At 57.3% G+C, this 17,325-nt stretch overlaps 1 protein-coding gene across 1 annotated transcript; it reads left to right on the top strand.

The window, feature by feature from the left end:
• The first annotated feature begins 2,420 nt into the window (after positions 1-2,420).
• ITIH3 (inter-alpha-trypsin inhibitor heavy chain 3) lies at positions 2,421-15,455 on the top strand. The gene is made up of 22 exons (XM_045530004.1): positions 2,421-2,543; positions 3,166-3,186; positions 4,163-4,329; positions 4,422-4,526; positions 4,762-4,924; positions 5,423-5,536; positions 6,152-6,277; positions 6,564-6,680; positions 6,921-7,089; positions 7,653-7,778; positions 8,077-8,258; positions 9,411-9,596; positions 9,752-9,891; positions 10,603-10,748; positions 11,470-11,478; positions 12,533-12,565; positions 12,820-12,861; positions 13,018-13,131; positions 13,622-13,826; positions 14,474-14,646; positions 14,840-14,951; positions 15,218-15,455. The coding sequence occupies exons 1-22, from the start codon at positions 2,451-2,453 to the stop codon at positions 15,345-15,347; spliced, it is 2,673 nt and encodes an 890-aa protein (XP_045385960.1). The 5' UTR covers positions 2,421-2,450; the 3' UTR covers positions 15,348-15,455.
• Positions 15,456-17,325: the final 1,870 nt, after the last annotated feature.

Raw genomic sequence — 17,325 nt, 5'->3', positions numbered from 1 at the left:
CATCTGTGCACTTAACCACCCCCATATGAATACTCCAGTCAGCTGGGAGGCTGACGGTCAAAGCCTGTTGGGACTTGGTTCTGGATATTCCAAAGTATCACTTAAAATGAACATGGGAAAGAACTGTTACAGGTGGATCGGGCTCCTGAAGAAGTCCCACCAAGAGCGGGAGCTTGCACTGTTGGGGTCAGGGCCTCCCCCTCAGCCCCAGTTCCCTGCTGGACTTTGCAACTCTGACAGCCAGGCTGGCACTTTCCAAAGGCAGTGACTGTAAGTTTGGGGGACCAGGAACGGCACCCCTCCGTCTTCTCATGTGAATGCCTGGAACTGCCCCAGTGGGGCTCCTTCTCCTGGCTTGGCCTTGGGGCCCAGTTAAAATGCAACATCACAGGGAGAGCCCCCACTTTGGGGAGTCCATCATGTGAAGGTGGGTGGGCCTCCACACACTCCTTTCCACAGGCTTTCTGCTTTTGCTCTGGCTTCTGCCCAGTGGCCCCTACCAATGAGGTCCACAGGGCCCAGACCAGACGAGGCCTGGCTTTGAGGGCCCAAATCAATAACACAAATGCTGAGCTCAAAGGCTGCCCCAGGCCTGGGGCCTCATCTTCCCCTCCTGTAGAATAAAAGTGAGATGAACCTGAAGATCTCTTAGGTTCCTTCTAATTCTAAATTTTGCAAGATGACTCTGGTTTCCTTCAAGTCCCCAGTCGTCCCTTGGGGCTCTAGACAGCTTCAGAATCCCTGCTTCCAGTTGTCCCTCTCCCCAGGCTCCACGCACTTGGGGAGGAGGCTGCAGTCTGGGTGCAGGAGGATGGAAGCAGCTCTGCCGGCAGCTGCAGGCCCGTGAGGAGGGGCCATCGGGCAACACCACGCAGCAGCCAATGAGCAACAACCTCAGCCACCCAGCCGTCAGCGGCTACAAGTGCTGAAAATGACCATGTGCATGGGACATCCCAGGAGCCAGGAAACAATGAGACTGAAGCTCTGAGGGGTCCTCTCCCCACATCCAGGTGTCAGCACCTGCTGGGTTTGGCCCCGTCGGCCTGGGCTTGGCGCCTGCTGCAGCGGGCAGTTGGCACGAGGGTTCAGGAGGCCTGAGGGAGACAGGCACCGCCCAGCCAGCTTCACGCACAGGCAGCGGCCCCTCGGCAGCTGCATCTGTCACTCGGGCATCGTTTCCCTGACTTGGCAACTCTCTGTCATTGCTCTGTGGCTTCTTTCTCTTCTAACGGGGAGTCCACACTGTCCTCGTGGCTGCCACTGCCTCATGACTTCTGCTTTCTGCCCTGTTTCTCTGCTCCCAGAGCTTTCTGCCGAGGCCAGGGCGCAGTCCACAAGTTAGCTGTCCTGGGCCCAGGCATCTTCGTCCACTCCGTTCAGTAGTGGCCCACCCAGGGGAGGGTCACAGGGTCAGCTTTGCTCAGAGAAGCCATGGGTGTGGTATGCATGTGGCAGCGGCCCTAGAGGGGCTGGGAACTGGTGTGGCTCTGGTGTGGCTCAGGAAGTCCCAGCTCCCACTGGGAAGGACCAGGTCCTGCCTCTGAAACTCTCATTGCCTGGAAGCCAGAGCCCAGCCTGACTGGAGACTTCTAGGGGAATGACTCCCCAAGAGGCTGAGGGTAGCCAAGTCCCTAGCTGGGCTCTGGGAGGACAGAGGGGAACGTGACATGGCTTAGCCCTCCAGGAGCTCTGGGCCCAGAGGGGGCAGTCAGAGGTGAGCTCCGAAACCTCAACATATTAATATAATGACAAAGCAGGCCCTCGGGGGCTTGGGGCTGGGAGCAGGGCTGTCTCCTTGTCCATAGGGAACAGAGGAGGAAGGTGGCTGGAGGGGAGGCCCTGTGCCCAGAGAAGGGGAGGGCACGCCAGTGGGCGGAGAGCACGTTCAGAAGAGCCAGGTGGAGCCAGATCACAGAGAGCTGGGCCCGCAGGACTTGGGGTGTGCCCTTTCCCTGGGGCCCTGGGAGCCACAGCAGCCCCAGTGAGTGAGGGGCTCAGTTGCAGAGGTCTGAGCCTGAAGGGGATGGGTCTGGTTTTGCGCCCTGGCTGCCTTGAAAAGGGAGAGGCTGAGATCTAGGGGGCCAGACCAGAGGCTGTATCAATGGCGGGACAAGAGGCGACAATGCGGAGATACCGTTTGCTCTGAATGCAGCTCCGCACCTGTCTCCATCACCCACACCAGGGAGTCCCAGGGCCCAACGTCAGCACACAGCTTCAGCTTTCCTGAGGGCCTCCGTGGTCCCCCGTCAGGAGTGAAGCCCCAACGCTGTTGCCGGTGACCACTGGCCCTCTTCAGACACACATCTGGGGACCGTAACCCCGCCCATGCCCGGCTTGCCGGAGGAGCTTCCCACCCCCGCCCCTCCCATTCCCACTCGGGTCGCTGACCCTGCTTGGAAAACACCAGGCCAGCTCATATAAGGAGTGTGGGCCTGTCTGTGTGCTCAGCAATGGCATCTGCTTGGTGGCCCTGCCTGGTCTTGGCTCTGCTCTCCGGCTTGGCAGCCTCTGGCTTCCCAAGAAGCTCCTTCCGGCTGCTGGGGGTGAGTCTGCCCCTCTTCGCCCTCTGGGCCTCAGTGTCCAGCGGGCGTTGGGGTGAGAGGAGGCAGAGGGCTGGGCAGTGAGAGCACTGGGCTCAGCCAAGGCCTATAGAAACCTGCTGTCTAACCCTGGGCAAGGCTCTTAAAACTCCCTGAGCCTCGGTTTCCCTACCTGTCAAATGAGCAATGCACTGGGAACTGCTCGCCTCCCTGAGGGCTGTGAGGGTCCCAGTCTTAGGCGAGTGCAGAGGCCTCTACAACGTGCTGAGCTGAGCCCTGCGGGGTGTGGTGGGGTGGGGGTGTTCTGGGAGGAGGCTGAAGGGCTCTGGGGGCCAGGGAAAGGCAGAATGAGGGACAGAATGAGGTGGGTATGTGGGACATAAAGAGGGCTCTGGGTTCAGGTCTCCCTGCCCTGTTCCCCCGGGGAACGTGGAGAACTGCCCCTCTCTGGACCTCAGTTTCCCCGTCTATTCAGAGTCCTTCCTGCTCTGACATGCGGCTCTGGGAGGGCCCTCAAGCGTGTGTGGAGGCAGGCGCTGCTGAACCCTGGTCCCAGACCACAGCCTGCTCCCAGGCCATGTGGCCTTGGCCTTGGCCTAACTCCTGTTTGTTTTTATCTTTGCAGAAACGGAGCCTCCCGGAAGGGGTAAGAACTTTCTCTGGGAAAGGGGCCAGGTGGGGCAGGGGAGGATGGAGCCAGTTGCCCAATTGCGGAAGGTGTGGGCCGTAACAACAGGCCCCTCACAACCGGCAAACCGGCTCACAGCCCTCTGCCCTAACAGACTCCTGCACGGCACAAGACCCCTGGGAAAGAGCACCACACAACTGCGGCCCCCCCCAACCTCATGGGCCCCCACCATCATGGGATGCAGCCCAGGAGGGCCCCACCAGGCATCCCTTCCTTCCACAAACACCAAGCACCTGTTGGCACCTGGCCCTGTGTGCAGGGCTGAGAACACAGTGGAGCGGTGTCTGTCACCCTCACAAAGCACCTTTATATCCCTGTTTAACCCAGACATCTGCTAAAGCCCCCTCAGTCCAACACCACTGTGGGAAGGGGGGTGTCCAGGAACCCCTTAGCGCAGGACATAAGTTCCTGTTTGGGAGACAGACTCTGGCAATTATCGAAGGACATGGGAGGCTGCTGGAGTGTGTGCGTGAGGGAATGTGGGGTGTGTGTGAGGGAGTGTGGGGTGTGCATGAGGGAATGTGGGGTGTGCGTGAGGGAGGGTGGGGTGCATGTGAGGGAATGTGGGGTGCACGTGAGGGAATGTGGGGGTGTGTGAGGGAGGGTGGGTGTGTGTGAGGGAGGGTGGGGGGTGAGGGAACTTGGGGTGTGAAGGATGAACAGGAAGAGCCAGGGGCAAGTGTTCCGGGCAAACCTGGGCATGGCTGGAGCTCTGGAGATGGGAGTGGGTAGGACAGGTCTCACCGGCTGCAGCTGTGTGTAAACAGATCGCAAAGCAGAGCCAGCCCCAGCACGATGGTGGCCCACTGAATGTGGGACTGGGAGGACGACAGGGGCCTCAGAACCTGCACAGGAGAGTTTGGAAGGGAGGACAGGTTGCAGGCCTGGTTCCCCAGTGACCCTGCCTGGCTGACCCCTGCCCACTCTCCCACAGGTGATTGATGGCATCGAGGTCTACAGCACCAAAATCAACAGCAAGGTGACCTCCCGCTTTGCTCACAATGTTGTCACCACAAGAGCCGTCAACCGTGCAGACGTGGCCAAGGAGGTTTCCTTTGACGTGGACCTGCCCAAGACAGCCTTCATCACGAACTTCACCTTGTGGGTACCACCATGGCCGCTGGCTCTGGGCTTGGAGGGCAGGGTCTGGCCCGGTGTGACCCCCACGCCCCACAAACTCTCCTTCCCTGCAGGACTATTGATGGCATTACCTACCCTGGGAACGTCAAGGAGAAGGAAGTCGCCAAGAAGCAGTATGAAAAGGCTGTGTCCCAGGGCAAGACAGCCGGTTTGGTCAAGTAAGCGCAGACCCCCAGGCCTCGGGAGAACATCTGGGTTTCAAGGGCATTCAGAGCTGTGAACAAGAACAGCTATTATTATTGTTATATTAAACTGTGCCCTATTTACATTGTTCCATGTAGAGCTGGAGAATGGTTAGGGCTTTCCCTAACCAAAGGTCTGGGACTTGAACCCAGGGCGGAGGAAGGGGGGCTCATGCAGTCTTTGGGGGTCACCGTCTTGCTCCTGGTTCAGGGCCTCCGGGAGGAAGCTGGAGAAGTTCACCGTCTCGGTCAACGTGGCTGCGGGCAGCAAGGTCACCTTCGAGCTGACCTATGAGGAGCTGCTGAAGAGGCACAAGGGCAAGTACGAGATGTACCTCAAGGTCCAGCCCAAGCAACTGGTCAAACACTTTGAGGTAATCTGTGCTCCTGCAGCTCCTGCACCAACTTCAGGGGTGCAGGAAAGAACCCAGGGGCAGACTCAGACCAGGGTCAACGACAGAAAGTTCTGGCCCCGGGCTTGGTTGAGGAGGCTTGGAGGAATCACAGCAGCTGGGGCCGAGAGGAGGAGGCTGGGCTGGACTCTGAAGACCCAGATCTGGGGCTGGGCCCCCCAGGGCAATACCACAGGCTGCCTCTGCCGTGCTCATAACTGGGTACATGGGCATCTCACCACTGAAAGCCAAAGGCAATGCCTTAGTGGTAGAATCTGGCAGGTGGTGGAAACACTCCGGAATTGGGACACCCTCTACAAGCCCTGAGGTCATTTTCTGGTGGGAGATCCCAGGCAGACCCTCAGCACTGCCCTAGAGGGTCCCTGCATCATCAGACCCGCCTCAGTCCCGTGGGTCTTGTCCTGGAGGCTGGCCTCTGCACTGCCACTGAGTGACATCACCTCCCTTTGGCTGTTCCAGATCAACGTAGACATCTTCGAGCCCCAGGGCATCAGCATGCTGGATGCCGAGGCCTCGTTCATCACCAATGACCTCCTGGGCAGTGCCCTCACCAAGTCCTTCTCAGGGAAAAAGGTGGTATAGACGCCCCTCAGCCCGGGGGCAGGGCAGGAACACTGGCACAGGCCATAGCCCACAATGGCTGAGGCAAGCGTGTGCGTGTTGGGTGGGGGGAGATCAGTCTGCAGCCATCGCCTTCCTCCTGGCCCTCTTGGGTCCAGAGTGAGGATGCTTCGGGGGGCTGCTGATGACCTGCCAGAGGAACTGGGGCCTCGGCTGTGCCGGGGCATAGGGGGACAATCCCACCTTGAGAAGTGGACAGGGCAGGGATCATCGTTCCTGTTTTACAGGTTAGGAGACCAAGGCCAGAAAGAGTCATTCAGATCTACTGACTCCACATCGAGGGGCAAAAGATTAAACAGAACTTCACTCTTGGGGCTGGGTGGTTGGCTCCAGTCCCTGAGGCCCCCAGCTATTCCAGGGACCCCATTGACAGGGAGCGGTGGATGAACAAATGTTTATATAAACAACACAACTCGGACATTCAGTACTTCCAGAGCGCAGCCCGAGGAGCACACACTGAGGGCTGCTGGCTTCTGCAGGGCCGACCCGTGGGCACCCCCAGGCTGCGATCTGCCTGAGGGCAGGCCCAGGCCAAGCTGAGCAAGGTCCTCCATCTCTGTCCCTCAGGGCCACGTGTCCTTCAAGCCCAGCTTAGACCAACAGCGTTCATGCCCAAACTGCACAGACTCCCTCCTCAATGGAGATTTCACCATCACCTATGATGTGAACAGAGAGTCTCCAGCCAGCGTACAGGTACCCGGGCTGGCCAAATCATCATCATCGTGCTTGGGCGAGGGCTGGTGTGGGGCAGGGTTGCAGCCACATCTAGTGACATCACCCTTGATCCTCAGCCCAAGACTGAGTTTTCCTATGTGACATGGGACAGCCAATGGCCCAGAGCCTTTGTACAGCAGCCCCTCGAGGGTGGGAAAGGGACATCTTTTGCCCAGGCCGGTGAATGTCTGGCTTCTATCTGGAAGAGCAGTCAATGTGGTATTGCTAAAGGGACATGGCTTCCGTTGCTCTCCCCCCTTTGCAGATAGTCAACGGCTACTTCGTGCACTTCTTTGCACCTCAAGGCCTCCCAGTGGTGCCCAAGAACGTGGTCTTCGTGATTGATGTCAGCGGCTCCATGGCTGGCCGGAAAATACAGCAGGTACCTCCTTTGCGCAAGCGGCAGAGCCGGGGGTTGTGGAATGGGGGAAGAAGAGGTTTTTTGTTAGGTAGAAAAAGCTGATATTTGCAGTGAATGAGGAGAAAGGATAAAAGAAGGCTCAAGGCCTCTGCCCACTTGTGTGGCAAGCCTCGGCTCAGCCCGCGGACGCAGGGCACAAGCTCCACCGCTCTCTGTCGCTGCTTCTCCCACTCCTTGTCTGTTAGTCTCTCTCTTCCCCAGACAAGAGATGCCCTCCTCAAAATCCTGGACGATATGAAGGAAGTGGACTACCTGAATTTCATCCTGTTCAGTAGCGACGTGACCACCTGGAGAGAGCACTTAGTCCAAGCCACTGCTGAGAACCTGCAGGAGGCCAGGGCGTTTGTGAAGACCATTGAGGAAAGAGGAAGTAAGAGCAGAGGAGTGTGGATGGGCCTCCTTGCAGCTCCCCTCTCTGCCCTGCGCAGCCTGGTTGCCTCCTCCTCATGGGCCTGCTGGTCTCAGACCCTGCAGAACCGAGCTGGGAGGAGAGGTGGGAGTGGGCAATCCTCAGGCTTGAAGACAGGATACCGGGTGGCTTCTCTGTGGTCCCGGGAAACCCATTCTTTTTGTTTCTAACCCATAATCCTGGTGCCCAGAAAGTCCCAGCAAGCTAAGGCCACAGCAAACCCTTCTTGGCCCCATTTCTTATCTTAGGGAAAATCACCTACACCAGTCCTATCTCCTCCCAGTGAGAGGGGCTGGGAGTCCACTGGACTGTTTTCCAAATTGCGTTTACAATCACCACGTGCTTTCCCCCTCATTTGAAAGCGTAAGTCCTGTGTGTTCATGCACTGATCCATGCAGTCTGGCTGAAGCAGACGGGGTCCTTGGGCACGTGGGCAAGGCCTGCGGTCCTGGCCTCCTCCACCCCAGACTCCCCGCACCCTGGCACCCTGAGGACACCCTCCCACAGTGCTGTTTGTGTCCCAGTGACCAACCTCAATGACGGGCTGTTGAGGGGCATCGGTATGTTGAATGAGGCCCGGGAGAATCACAGAGTCCCAGAGAGGAGCACCTCCATTGTCATCATGCTGACTGACGGGGAAGCCAATACTGGTGAGGAGGGCGGGTGTAGCTCTGCACTGGAGCAGGGCACCTGGCCGCTGCTCCTACTGTAGCTGGCTCACTGGAAAGCCTTGGGCAGCTCTTCCCAGGGTCCCCCATGGCCTGTGAGCCCTTCGAGGGCAGGGCTCTGCCTCCCTCTGCCAAGGCACCCCACCATCTGCCCTGACAAGGGCCTGTGGCCATGACTCCCCCAACTCTGCTTGTGCAGGGGTCAGCTCTCTCCAGACAGAGCTGGGCTAGCCAGTCCCCAGGGCTCTGGCTGGAGTGTGAACACTCTCTTCTCCTACAGGTGTGACAAATCCTGAAAAAATCCAAGAGAACGTGCGAAATGCCATCAGGGGCAAGTTCCCCTTGTATAATCTGGGCTTTGGCAACAATCTGAATTATAACTTGCTGGATGCTATGGCCCTGGAGAACCATGGGTTTGCCCGACGCATTTATGAGGATTCCGATGCCGATTTGCAGTTGCAGGTATGCCTTGTCTTGCACACTTCCAGGAATGAGAAGCTCACTACTTCCTCAGGCAGCTGTTTCACCATGTGACAATTTCAGTTATTAGGAAGAGCTTCCTCTTGTGTTGAAATCTACTCTAACTACCTCTTACCCATCAACAATGGTTCTGATTTTGTCCTCAGGCCACACAGAACAGACCTGCTTCTTCAGTAGGATCGTCACATCAAATGCAGGACATATGGTTAACTATGAATGTCTGATAAACAATGAATTCTTTTTCAGTGTAAGCATACCCCAAATATTGCATAGGACATTTTGTTAGTTTCCTGGGGTTGCTATAGCAAAGTACCACAGCCTGAGTGGCTTCAACAACAGAAATGTATTGTCTCCCAGTTCAGGAGGCTGGAAGTCCAAGATCAATGTGTCAGTGGGTTGGTTTCTTTTGAGGGTACGTAAAAGGCCTAGAACGGAAGGAAGTGCTCTAGGCCTCCTTCCTTGGCTTGTCGATGGTCATCTTCTACCTGTGTCTTCCCACATCTTCCCTATGTGTGTCTGTGTCCAAGTTCCCCTTTTTATAACGACACCCGTCATCTTGGATTAGGGCTCCCCTAATGACTTTATTTTGGATACCCTCTCTCCAAAAAAGGTTAAATTTTAGGAGTACACAATTCAACTCATAACAGATATATTAAAAAAAAAAATTCCTTGTTTATGACATTCAATTTGACAGCAAGTCCCATCATTTTGTTTGCTGAATCTGGCAGGTAGCGGCACCTCCACCTCTGCAGGGCTCCCCACCCCTCCCCCAGTCCGTCTCCTGATGGCTGCTCTCCTGCCTACCTCGCCTTCTCGTCTGCCTCTCTCCCTTTCCTCCTTGCTTTCGTTCCAACAGACGTTGCGTATGTACTTTCTATGTGCCAAGAACTCTGTTTTTTCTTTCTAGTCTCCCTAGTGTCTACCTGGGGTAGGTGGGGGGCAGAGAGGGCTCCTGCAGACTGCAGGGCACAGCCAGGGCGGCCAGGCAGAAGCGAAAATCAGGAGCCAGGACTGGCCCAGCCTGGGGGACTGACGACATGCTGCAGCATCAGTGGGAGCCCACCCACCCCAGCCTCTCCGTGCCTGCCCTGCGGCCTGACATGACCGGTCCCCTCCCCACCATCTGAACTCCAGGGCTTCTACGAGGAGGTGGCCAACCCACTGCTGACAGGCGTGGAGGTGGAGTACCCTGAGAATGCCATCCTGGACCTCACCCAGAACAGTTACCAGCACTTCTATGATGGCTCTGAGATCGTGGTGTCCGGGCGCCTGGCGGACGAGCACCTGAACAGCTTTAAGGCCGATGTGAAGGGCCATGGGGTGAGCGGGGCTGGGGCCTGGAAGTGTGCTGGGCCAGGGGACCAGCACCAATAGGGCTCCAGCCTCTTGGCTGACAGCCCAGGAGTGGTGGCCCCGAACCTGGCCCACCTGGCTCCAGGCCTCCAGCCTCTCACCTCCTCCGACCCCTGCCGCAGGCCATCAACGACCTGACCTTCACGGAGGAGGTGGACGTGAAGGAGGTGGAGAAGGCCCTGCAGGAGCGGGATTACATTTTCGGGAATTACATCGAGCGGCTCTGGGCCTACCTCACCATTGAGCAGCTGCTGGAGAAACGGTGAGCTGGGCCCCACCCTGCCCCAGCGCCCACCTGTGCCTGCACCTGTGCTGGCTGTGACTCGGCCGCACCCCAGGGAAGGGCGCCCCCGCACCTAGTCCCAGCTGTCCTGCCCTCTTCTTGGCCCAGCCCCGGGAACTGCTTGCAGAGCCATCGGTAAGGAACCCTGTGTCCCCGCTCCCTAGCTGTCAAGGCGCAAGTGGGCAAGCACCACGGCCGGCAGCCTGGGAGTGCCTCGAGGGCAGGGAGGGCCTCAGCACCCTGCTCCCCCACCCAGCGCGGCCGAGGCATGGCAAGGCGGGGCGGAACTGAGGGCTGGAACCCCAGCTCCCAGCTCCCGGAGGGCAGAGCTGCGCCCTCTCGAGAGGGCAGCGTCAGTGCCCACTGAGGTGGGACAGCTGTGAAGCCCCCGCACGGGATCTGGCACGTGCTGAGCACTCGGCACGCAGACGCTGTCACGAGTGACTGTTGGAGCTCCGTGTATTTCATAGGTGGGGAAACTAAGGCCTAGGGAAGAAGCAGGGCTTGTCCACATGAACCAGTCTTTTCCGAGCTCCGGTGGGCTCCACCCTGGAGGCCCCCACAATAGGAGAGGTCAGGAGGGGCCCTGGCTGCCCCTGGGGCCCCTGGTCTGGTTCTGGGAGCCAGTGCAGGGGAGGCAGGCAGGGAGCTGTTCTCTGGGCTGAGCCTCCTGGCCTGCCCTCGTCACAGCAAGAACGCCCACGGCGAGGAGAAGGAGAAGCTCACAGCCCAAGCCCTGGACCTGTCCCTCAAGTACCACTTTGTGACTCCACTGACCTCCATGGTGGTGACCAAGCCCGAGGACAATGAGGACATCGCCGACAAACCTGGGGAAGGTGGGCACCGGGGGTAGAAGCCAGAACCTGGAGGCCTCCCCCTAGGACCCTGGGCCCCGGGTGCCCAGCAGAGGAGTGGGCCAGGCATGGGGAGAACCACACCTGCCAAAGAGGGGCAGGTCCAGGGGCACCTGAAGAAAAACTGGCCAAGGGCTGGGGAAGGTTGTCTGGAGAGAAGGAAGCCGTCAGCATGGACAGTGGGGCGCGGGGTGAATAGAAGCCACTGCATCTCTTGAAGGGATGTGAGTAAGCGGGCACAATGCCCAGGGCCCACTTCAAGGAAGAGGGCTTAGGCTGCAGCATGGAAGGGCTTAGGTAGACAAGAGGAAGCACTTCCAACTTGGAGCAGGCTACCAGGCACCTGGGGATTGTGAGAGGAAGAGGCCCTGAGAGCTGGAGGCTGGGACCCAGTCTCCTCAGCCAGACCCCAGACCATCCTACTCAACAGGGGTCCCAAATGCCCACTGCAGCTGGGCACAGGGCACGTGCAGAGGTTGGTGTGGGGAGGCACAGGGGGCAAGGACCCGGTCTAGGCCAGGCCAGGCCTCTGGCTTGCAGGACTCCTTCTTCCAGGGGCACAGCTGGCTGCCGGGAGGCTGGTTGGGCAGGCAGCAAGCCCTGGGCCCTGCTCAGGCCACTGCCATTGGTTGCATTGGCCCTGACACCAGTAGCCTATGGCTTCTAACTCATTTCTCCTCTTTCTCCCTCGCGACACCTGCAGATGCAGAAGGTAAGCTGGAGCCAGTCGTTGGGGGGCATCATGGAGAAGAGACACAAGGGCACTGAGGAGGCCTTTCCAAGCCAGCTGGGACAGCCAGCCTGGGAGGCCTCAGGACACCCGGGCTCAGGTCCAGCTCCACTGCCCAGCCATGACTCTGCCCCTCTCTGGGCCTCAGAGCCCTTGTCAGCTGATTGGGGTGGCTTCCCCTGCCCAAGGAAAGACTATCAGTATGAGAGTGTTCTGTGACCTGCACATCAGCCACTAACCCCACAGCAACCCTCCAAGAGGGTCCTTTTACCATTCCCACTTTACAGTGAGGAAACTGAGGCACAGAGTGGTTAAGTCTATTTGCTCAAGGACTTAGTAGGTGGCTGAGCTGGGATGTAGGCCAGGGCCCATGCGAGGGATTACTGGGGATCACAGTGCTTGTGTCCCCCTAAAATTGGAACATCATTCCCAAAAGCCCCCACCACCGGGCAGGGCCTCCCCAGCCCCTGTTGGCCTGACCCACCTCCCTCTATAAGGGGAGCACATTTGGATGGGGTCATCACTTTCCCTCCAGAACAGCCCTGACAAATGTACTGGCACATGTGTGTGCATGTGTGTGCATGTGTATGCATGTGTATGCATGTACGTACATACATGTGCCTGTGTGTGCATGTGCATGTGAGTGGGTGTTTTACTGCCAAGGAGCAATAGTCAGCTGTGAGCCTCACTCACCCCAGTTGGGGGATGGGGAGTCCAGGGGTGGAGCAGATGTCTGCTGTGAGCATTACTCAAGAGAGAGAAGCTGATGACTTCATGGCTTGCATCTTAGATACATCAATATGCCCTGCCCCTAGCACGTAAATTACACTCCTATTGCCACCAGCCCTGTAAAGAAGTTCCCTGGGCATGCCCCCATTTCTGAAGCCTAAGCTTTGGGGTCACATCTCCACCTCTATCTGCTGGAGTTGGGGCCCCACTGGGGACTGGACCGGTAGCCCCAGCACAGGCAGAAGACACAGGGTTGGGGGAGGGAATCCCTAGAGCCTGCTCACGACTGCCCTTTGGCTTCTTTTAGCCACCTCTGTCACCACCTCCGGGGCCTTCCTGAGTGAGTACATGCTGGCCGCTGCAGCCCTCCCTGCCCATGGCCCAGAGCTTGACCCTGTCCCCTTCCTGTCTGTGGTCTTTCCTGAATCAGCACTCTGGGACAGGCAGAGGGACAATGTATCCTGAGGAAATTGGGGGTGGGGAGGGGCGAGAGCATTAGGGAGAGGAAGGGGAGGGGTGCGAGCCAAATCTTGGGTGGGGGTCCTGGCACCTCCCTAGGGCTGCTTGCTTAGCTCAGCCCTCTCCCCTTTGCAGCCCAAGTCAGCTACCACCCTCCTCAAAGACCCTACTACTACGGTGAGTTCGCTGGCTCCTCCTGGGGGCAAGGGAACTGTCCTGGGCACAGCGCTCCTGCCTGTCTAGGAGTCCAACCCATGGGGGCCCGGAGGCTGGGGAGGCCCCAGGTGTAGTAAGAGGTCCCAAGAGCCAGCCGCTTTTCTGATGTGCCCCTAGTGGATGGGGACCCCCATTTCATCATCCAAGTTCCTGAGAAAGACGATGCCCTCTGCTTCAACATTGATGAAGACCCAGGCACGGTGCTACGCCTCATTCGGGATCCGGACACAGGTGGGGGCTGCAGGCTAGGGCTGGGGCCAGGGGTTATTCCTGAGGGAGCCTGGAGCCCCAAGGGGCACATGGATCAGGTCCTCGCTCTGCCCAGGAACTCATCCATCTTCATATACAGAGCACTCCCTGGGGTGGGGAGCTGTGGGGGCCACAGGCTAAGTCCCCATGTGCCAGTGCCATTGGAGAAATGGTTAGGGTGAATGGGCAGCTTGGGCCTGGGGGTAGGACCCAAAGTGTGTCTGGGGAATAGTTTTTCTCTGAACACCACTCCCTGGCTGAGGCAAAAGGCAGATCCACAATGTCCCAGCAGGATCCAAACCTAGATTGTTTAGGAACAGACAGGGTTGGGCTCTGAAGTCCTGGTCTCTCCTTGGGGTTCCCACTCTGCTCCCTCTCAGCAGATCTGGTTGAAGGGGAAGGCACACCCCAAAAGGCCAGCCTGGACTCAGAAGTTCTCGCTGGTCTCTCTCCCTGCCTGACCCTCTGGCAGGCCTCACAGTTAACGGGCAGATCATTGGCGACAAGAGAGGCAGCCCTGACTCTGAGACCAGAAAGACTTACTTTGGAAAACTGGGCATTACCAACACTCAGATGGACCTCCAGATTGAGGTGACAACGGAGAAGATCACCTTGTGGAGTGGAGCTGTGCCCAGCACTTTCAGCTGGCTGGACACAGTCACAGTCACACAGGATGGGTAATGTCCCCTGCTAGGTCCACAAGGGCTTCTACAGCCTGAGGCTCTAAGGAGGCTCTTGAGGGATTTGGACAAATCCCAGGAAAGACTGGTTGCCTCAGAGTTCAGTCCCCTGCCACAGGGGAGGGTGACCAACCTCTGGGGCCCTGTCAGAGCCAGAATGGTAGCTGGACAGCTCACAGGCCTGAGCTCGAGGGAAGGGCTGGTTGGGGGAGAGTGCTAGGTGGTGATAACAAGAATCCCCTTTGGCATCTCCCATGGCTGAAATGTGAGTCCTCAAACTCCCCGGCCTCTCCTGTGTCTTCAGATGCCCCGGAGCCCAGTGGCAGGGCAGGAGTGCTACTCCCATTGAGGCCCACAGAGGGGTGGGACCTGCCCGAGGTCACACAGGACATCAGTGACTGAGCTGGGGCTGGACCCAGGCCTCTGGACTGCTGCTTACTAAGGAGCAAGGATCCATTCAGTGGAGACATACACAACATGCATGAGGCATCCTCTTTCCAACACTCCTGAGATAGTTCCTGGAGTCCATGGGCTCTCGGGTGCCATGTGCAGGGGAGGCCCTGCCAAGATGCCCTTGATTCACACGCTCAGTGTCATGGCCACTGGGCCCCACAGCCACCTGCTGACCTCCTCTTCTCTTGTAGGCTGTCCGTGACCATCAACAGGAAGAAGAATATGGTGGTCTCCTTTGGAGATGGGGTTACCTTTGTGGTTGTCCTGCACCAGGTGTGGAAGAAACATCCTTTCCACCAGGACTTTCTAGGCTTCTATGTCATGGACAGTCACTGGATGTCAGCACAGACACATGGGCTGCTGGGTATGGAATGTTCAGACTGCAAGCTGTTCAGGCCAGATAGCAGCATGGGAAAGACATGCACAAGGCCTCCTTAGGCACTCTATACCCAGCTCATGACACCCCATTCAGTCTTTGCATCAACCCTGAAAGGTCAGTGGCTGGGTTACCCATGGCAATGGCCAGGTGCTGACAGTGTGAACATTTTCATTCCCAGGGCAATTCTTCCACCCTTTTGACTTTAAAGTGTCTGACATCCACCCAGGCTCTGACCCCACAAAGCCAGATGCCACCATGGTGGTGAAGAACCATCGGCTGACTGTTACCAGGTGAGGGGGTCCCTCTGGTCCCTCACTCTGCCCAGGCACATTTTCCTCATGGGCTCTTGTCTTCTATGGGGTACTCTTATTTCCATTTGAGGGAGAAGCCTAACCTTGGCCTCATGAGAAGAGAAATCATATGATTTCATTCTGGACTGAAGAATTCTGGGCTCTTAGAATTGCCAACTTCACACTCTTTTTCAACCTCAGGTCAATGGCCACAGCAGCCATTTTGCCCACCCTGTGTATTACAGCCTCTCTCTTCTTTCCCCCAGGGGCTCCCAGAAAGACTACAGAAAGGATGCCAGTGTCGGCACGAAGGTCGCCTGCTGGTTTGTCCACAACAATGGGGAAGGGCTGATTGATGGTGTCCATACTGACTACATTGTCCCCAACCTGTTTTGAGTAGACACACCAGCTCTTGTTGAAATGCGTTTCCTGCATCTGCAACAGGGGTGCAGAATGGGCCCTGTGGGAGGGACTGGGACAATAAAGCCCAGGTTGGAAACCAGAGAGCTACCAGCCTCTACATGCCTTCATGAGCCTCTGCTCCAGGGAATAGCTGGGATCCTAGACAGCCCAAAGGAGGGGAAGGCTGGTGGGAAGCCAACTTCTTGGGCCTCTCAACTGACACAGCTAAGAGACAGATTTGGTTAGGAGTGGCGTTATGGGGAGTCAAATATATGATAGTTTGGGAAAGGAAAATCGAGAATTGACTTTGGAGCAAAGGGGCTGAGAAGTCAGGAAGGATTGAGTACATTTCAGCATTCAGGAAGGTCATGAGAAAAGTAAAGAGATGTGGCTCAAAAGCTCTTATCAGGACCCTCAGAAGTAGAAAGTGCTCTAGGGAAGCCACAGCCCACATCTAAGTGAGGATGTCATTCACCCCTCCATCTATGCACCCACTCATCCATCCATCCACCATCCATCCATTCACACACCCACCCACCCATTCACCATCTGACCATCTATGCACCCACTCATCCATCCATCCATCCATCCATCCATTCACACACCCACCCACCCATTCACCATCTGACCATCTGTTTACCCACTCATCCACCCATCCATCTGTCCATCCATCTGTCCATCTATTTGTCCATCCCTCCACCAGCCATCCATCTATCCACCCACCTATCCATCCTACCATCCACCCATCTCTTCAGTCATCTGTCCCTCCATCCTTCCATCCATCCAACCACCCACCCACCCATTCATCTCCAACCAAGCTTTTGTTTACTCATCCATCCTACCATCTATCCATCCTTTCAAGCATTTGTCTGTTCATCCATTCATCCATTCATCCACCTATCCGTTGATTCAGAAGATGAACACAATACCCTGGGTCAGGATCTGGGGACACACAGCTTAGTAATCCAGTTCCTATGTTCATGAGTGCCCAAGTTTGCCTTCATCTGGGCCAGGGATCTCTGGAATCCTCCAATTTCACCTCATGGTGACCACTTGCTCTAACCTTCCATTGAATATGGATAGGGTAGGGGATCAGAGAGAGATTCCTGGAGAAGGGGCTCCGAGAAATCTTCAGCCTGGACAACCCTTTCCCACCTGGACAACTGCAACTGCCCCTTCCTGTGTCTCCTTGCCTCCCTTACTGCCTTCCAGAGAGAGCTTTCCACAGAGCAGAACTGATCACCACTCCCTGCCTAAATACCTACAAATGACATCTTCCATCCATTGCTCCAGGGACCAAGACAAAAGTCCTTCCTATGGCCTCTCCAGCTCCCCTCACACACCAGGAGCACCCCTCACTTTCTGGGTTCCAGACACACAGGCTGCTTCCACTGTGCAAATGTGACTGACCCCTCCTGCCCTAGGTCCTTTGCCTCTGCTGTTCTCTGCCTGAGGGGCTGAGGGGATGCTGGGCAGGGGTTACCCCATTGAAGGAGGCAGTGGAAGCTTTGATGGCAGAGCAGGCGGCACAGTAAGGCTGGAGGAGGTTGGAATCAGACTGGGGGGCACCATGAATGTCAGTGGGCAGGGGTGGTGGCATGAGGCCATGGTGACTAGAAAGTTGTCCTACCTCCCACTCCAGGGGCCCCACAGCCTCTCCCTTCTGCTGGAGCCAGAACTATAGTTTTCTGGGGTCCACACTGGCCAGGGGCCTGGAGAGGGGATTGGAGGGCAGGAAGGGTGGTCTAGGAGGAAATATTTCTCATCAGAGAAGACTCCCAGGTGGCTACAGGATACTAGTGGGGGATCAGTGGCTCTTACTGCTCTAGGGAGCCACCTGAGATGTGGCTCCTGTCTTGAAGGTGCCCCATGGCCTCAGGGTGAATGTGGCAGGGGTATGGGCTGGACTGGCTAAAAGGGCCTAGGCCAGTGATGGGACGCCCCAGAGTGGGCAGCCCCTGTCATCTCATTC

This window comes from Lemur catta, chromosome 18 (genome assembly GCF_020740605.2).
Source record: "Lemur catta isolate mLemCat1 chromosome 18, mLemCat1.pri, whole genome shotgun sequence".
Taxonomy (NCBI): Eukaryota; Metazoa; Chordata; class Mammalia; order Primates; family Lemuridae; genus Lemur; species Lemur catta.
The sequence above is the reverse complement of the archived record's forward strand: the minus strand, read 5'-3'. Positions and strand labels throughout refer to the sequence as shown.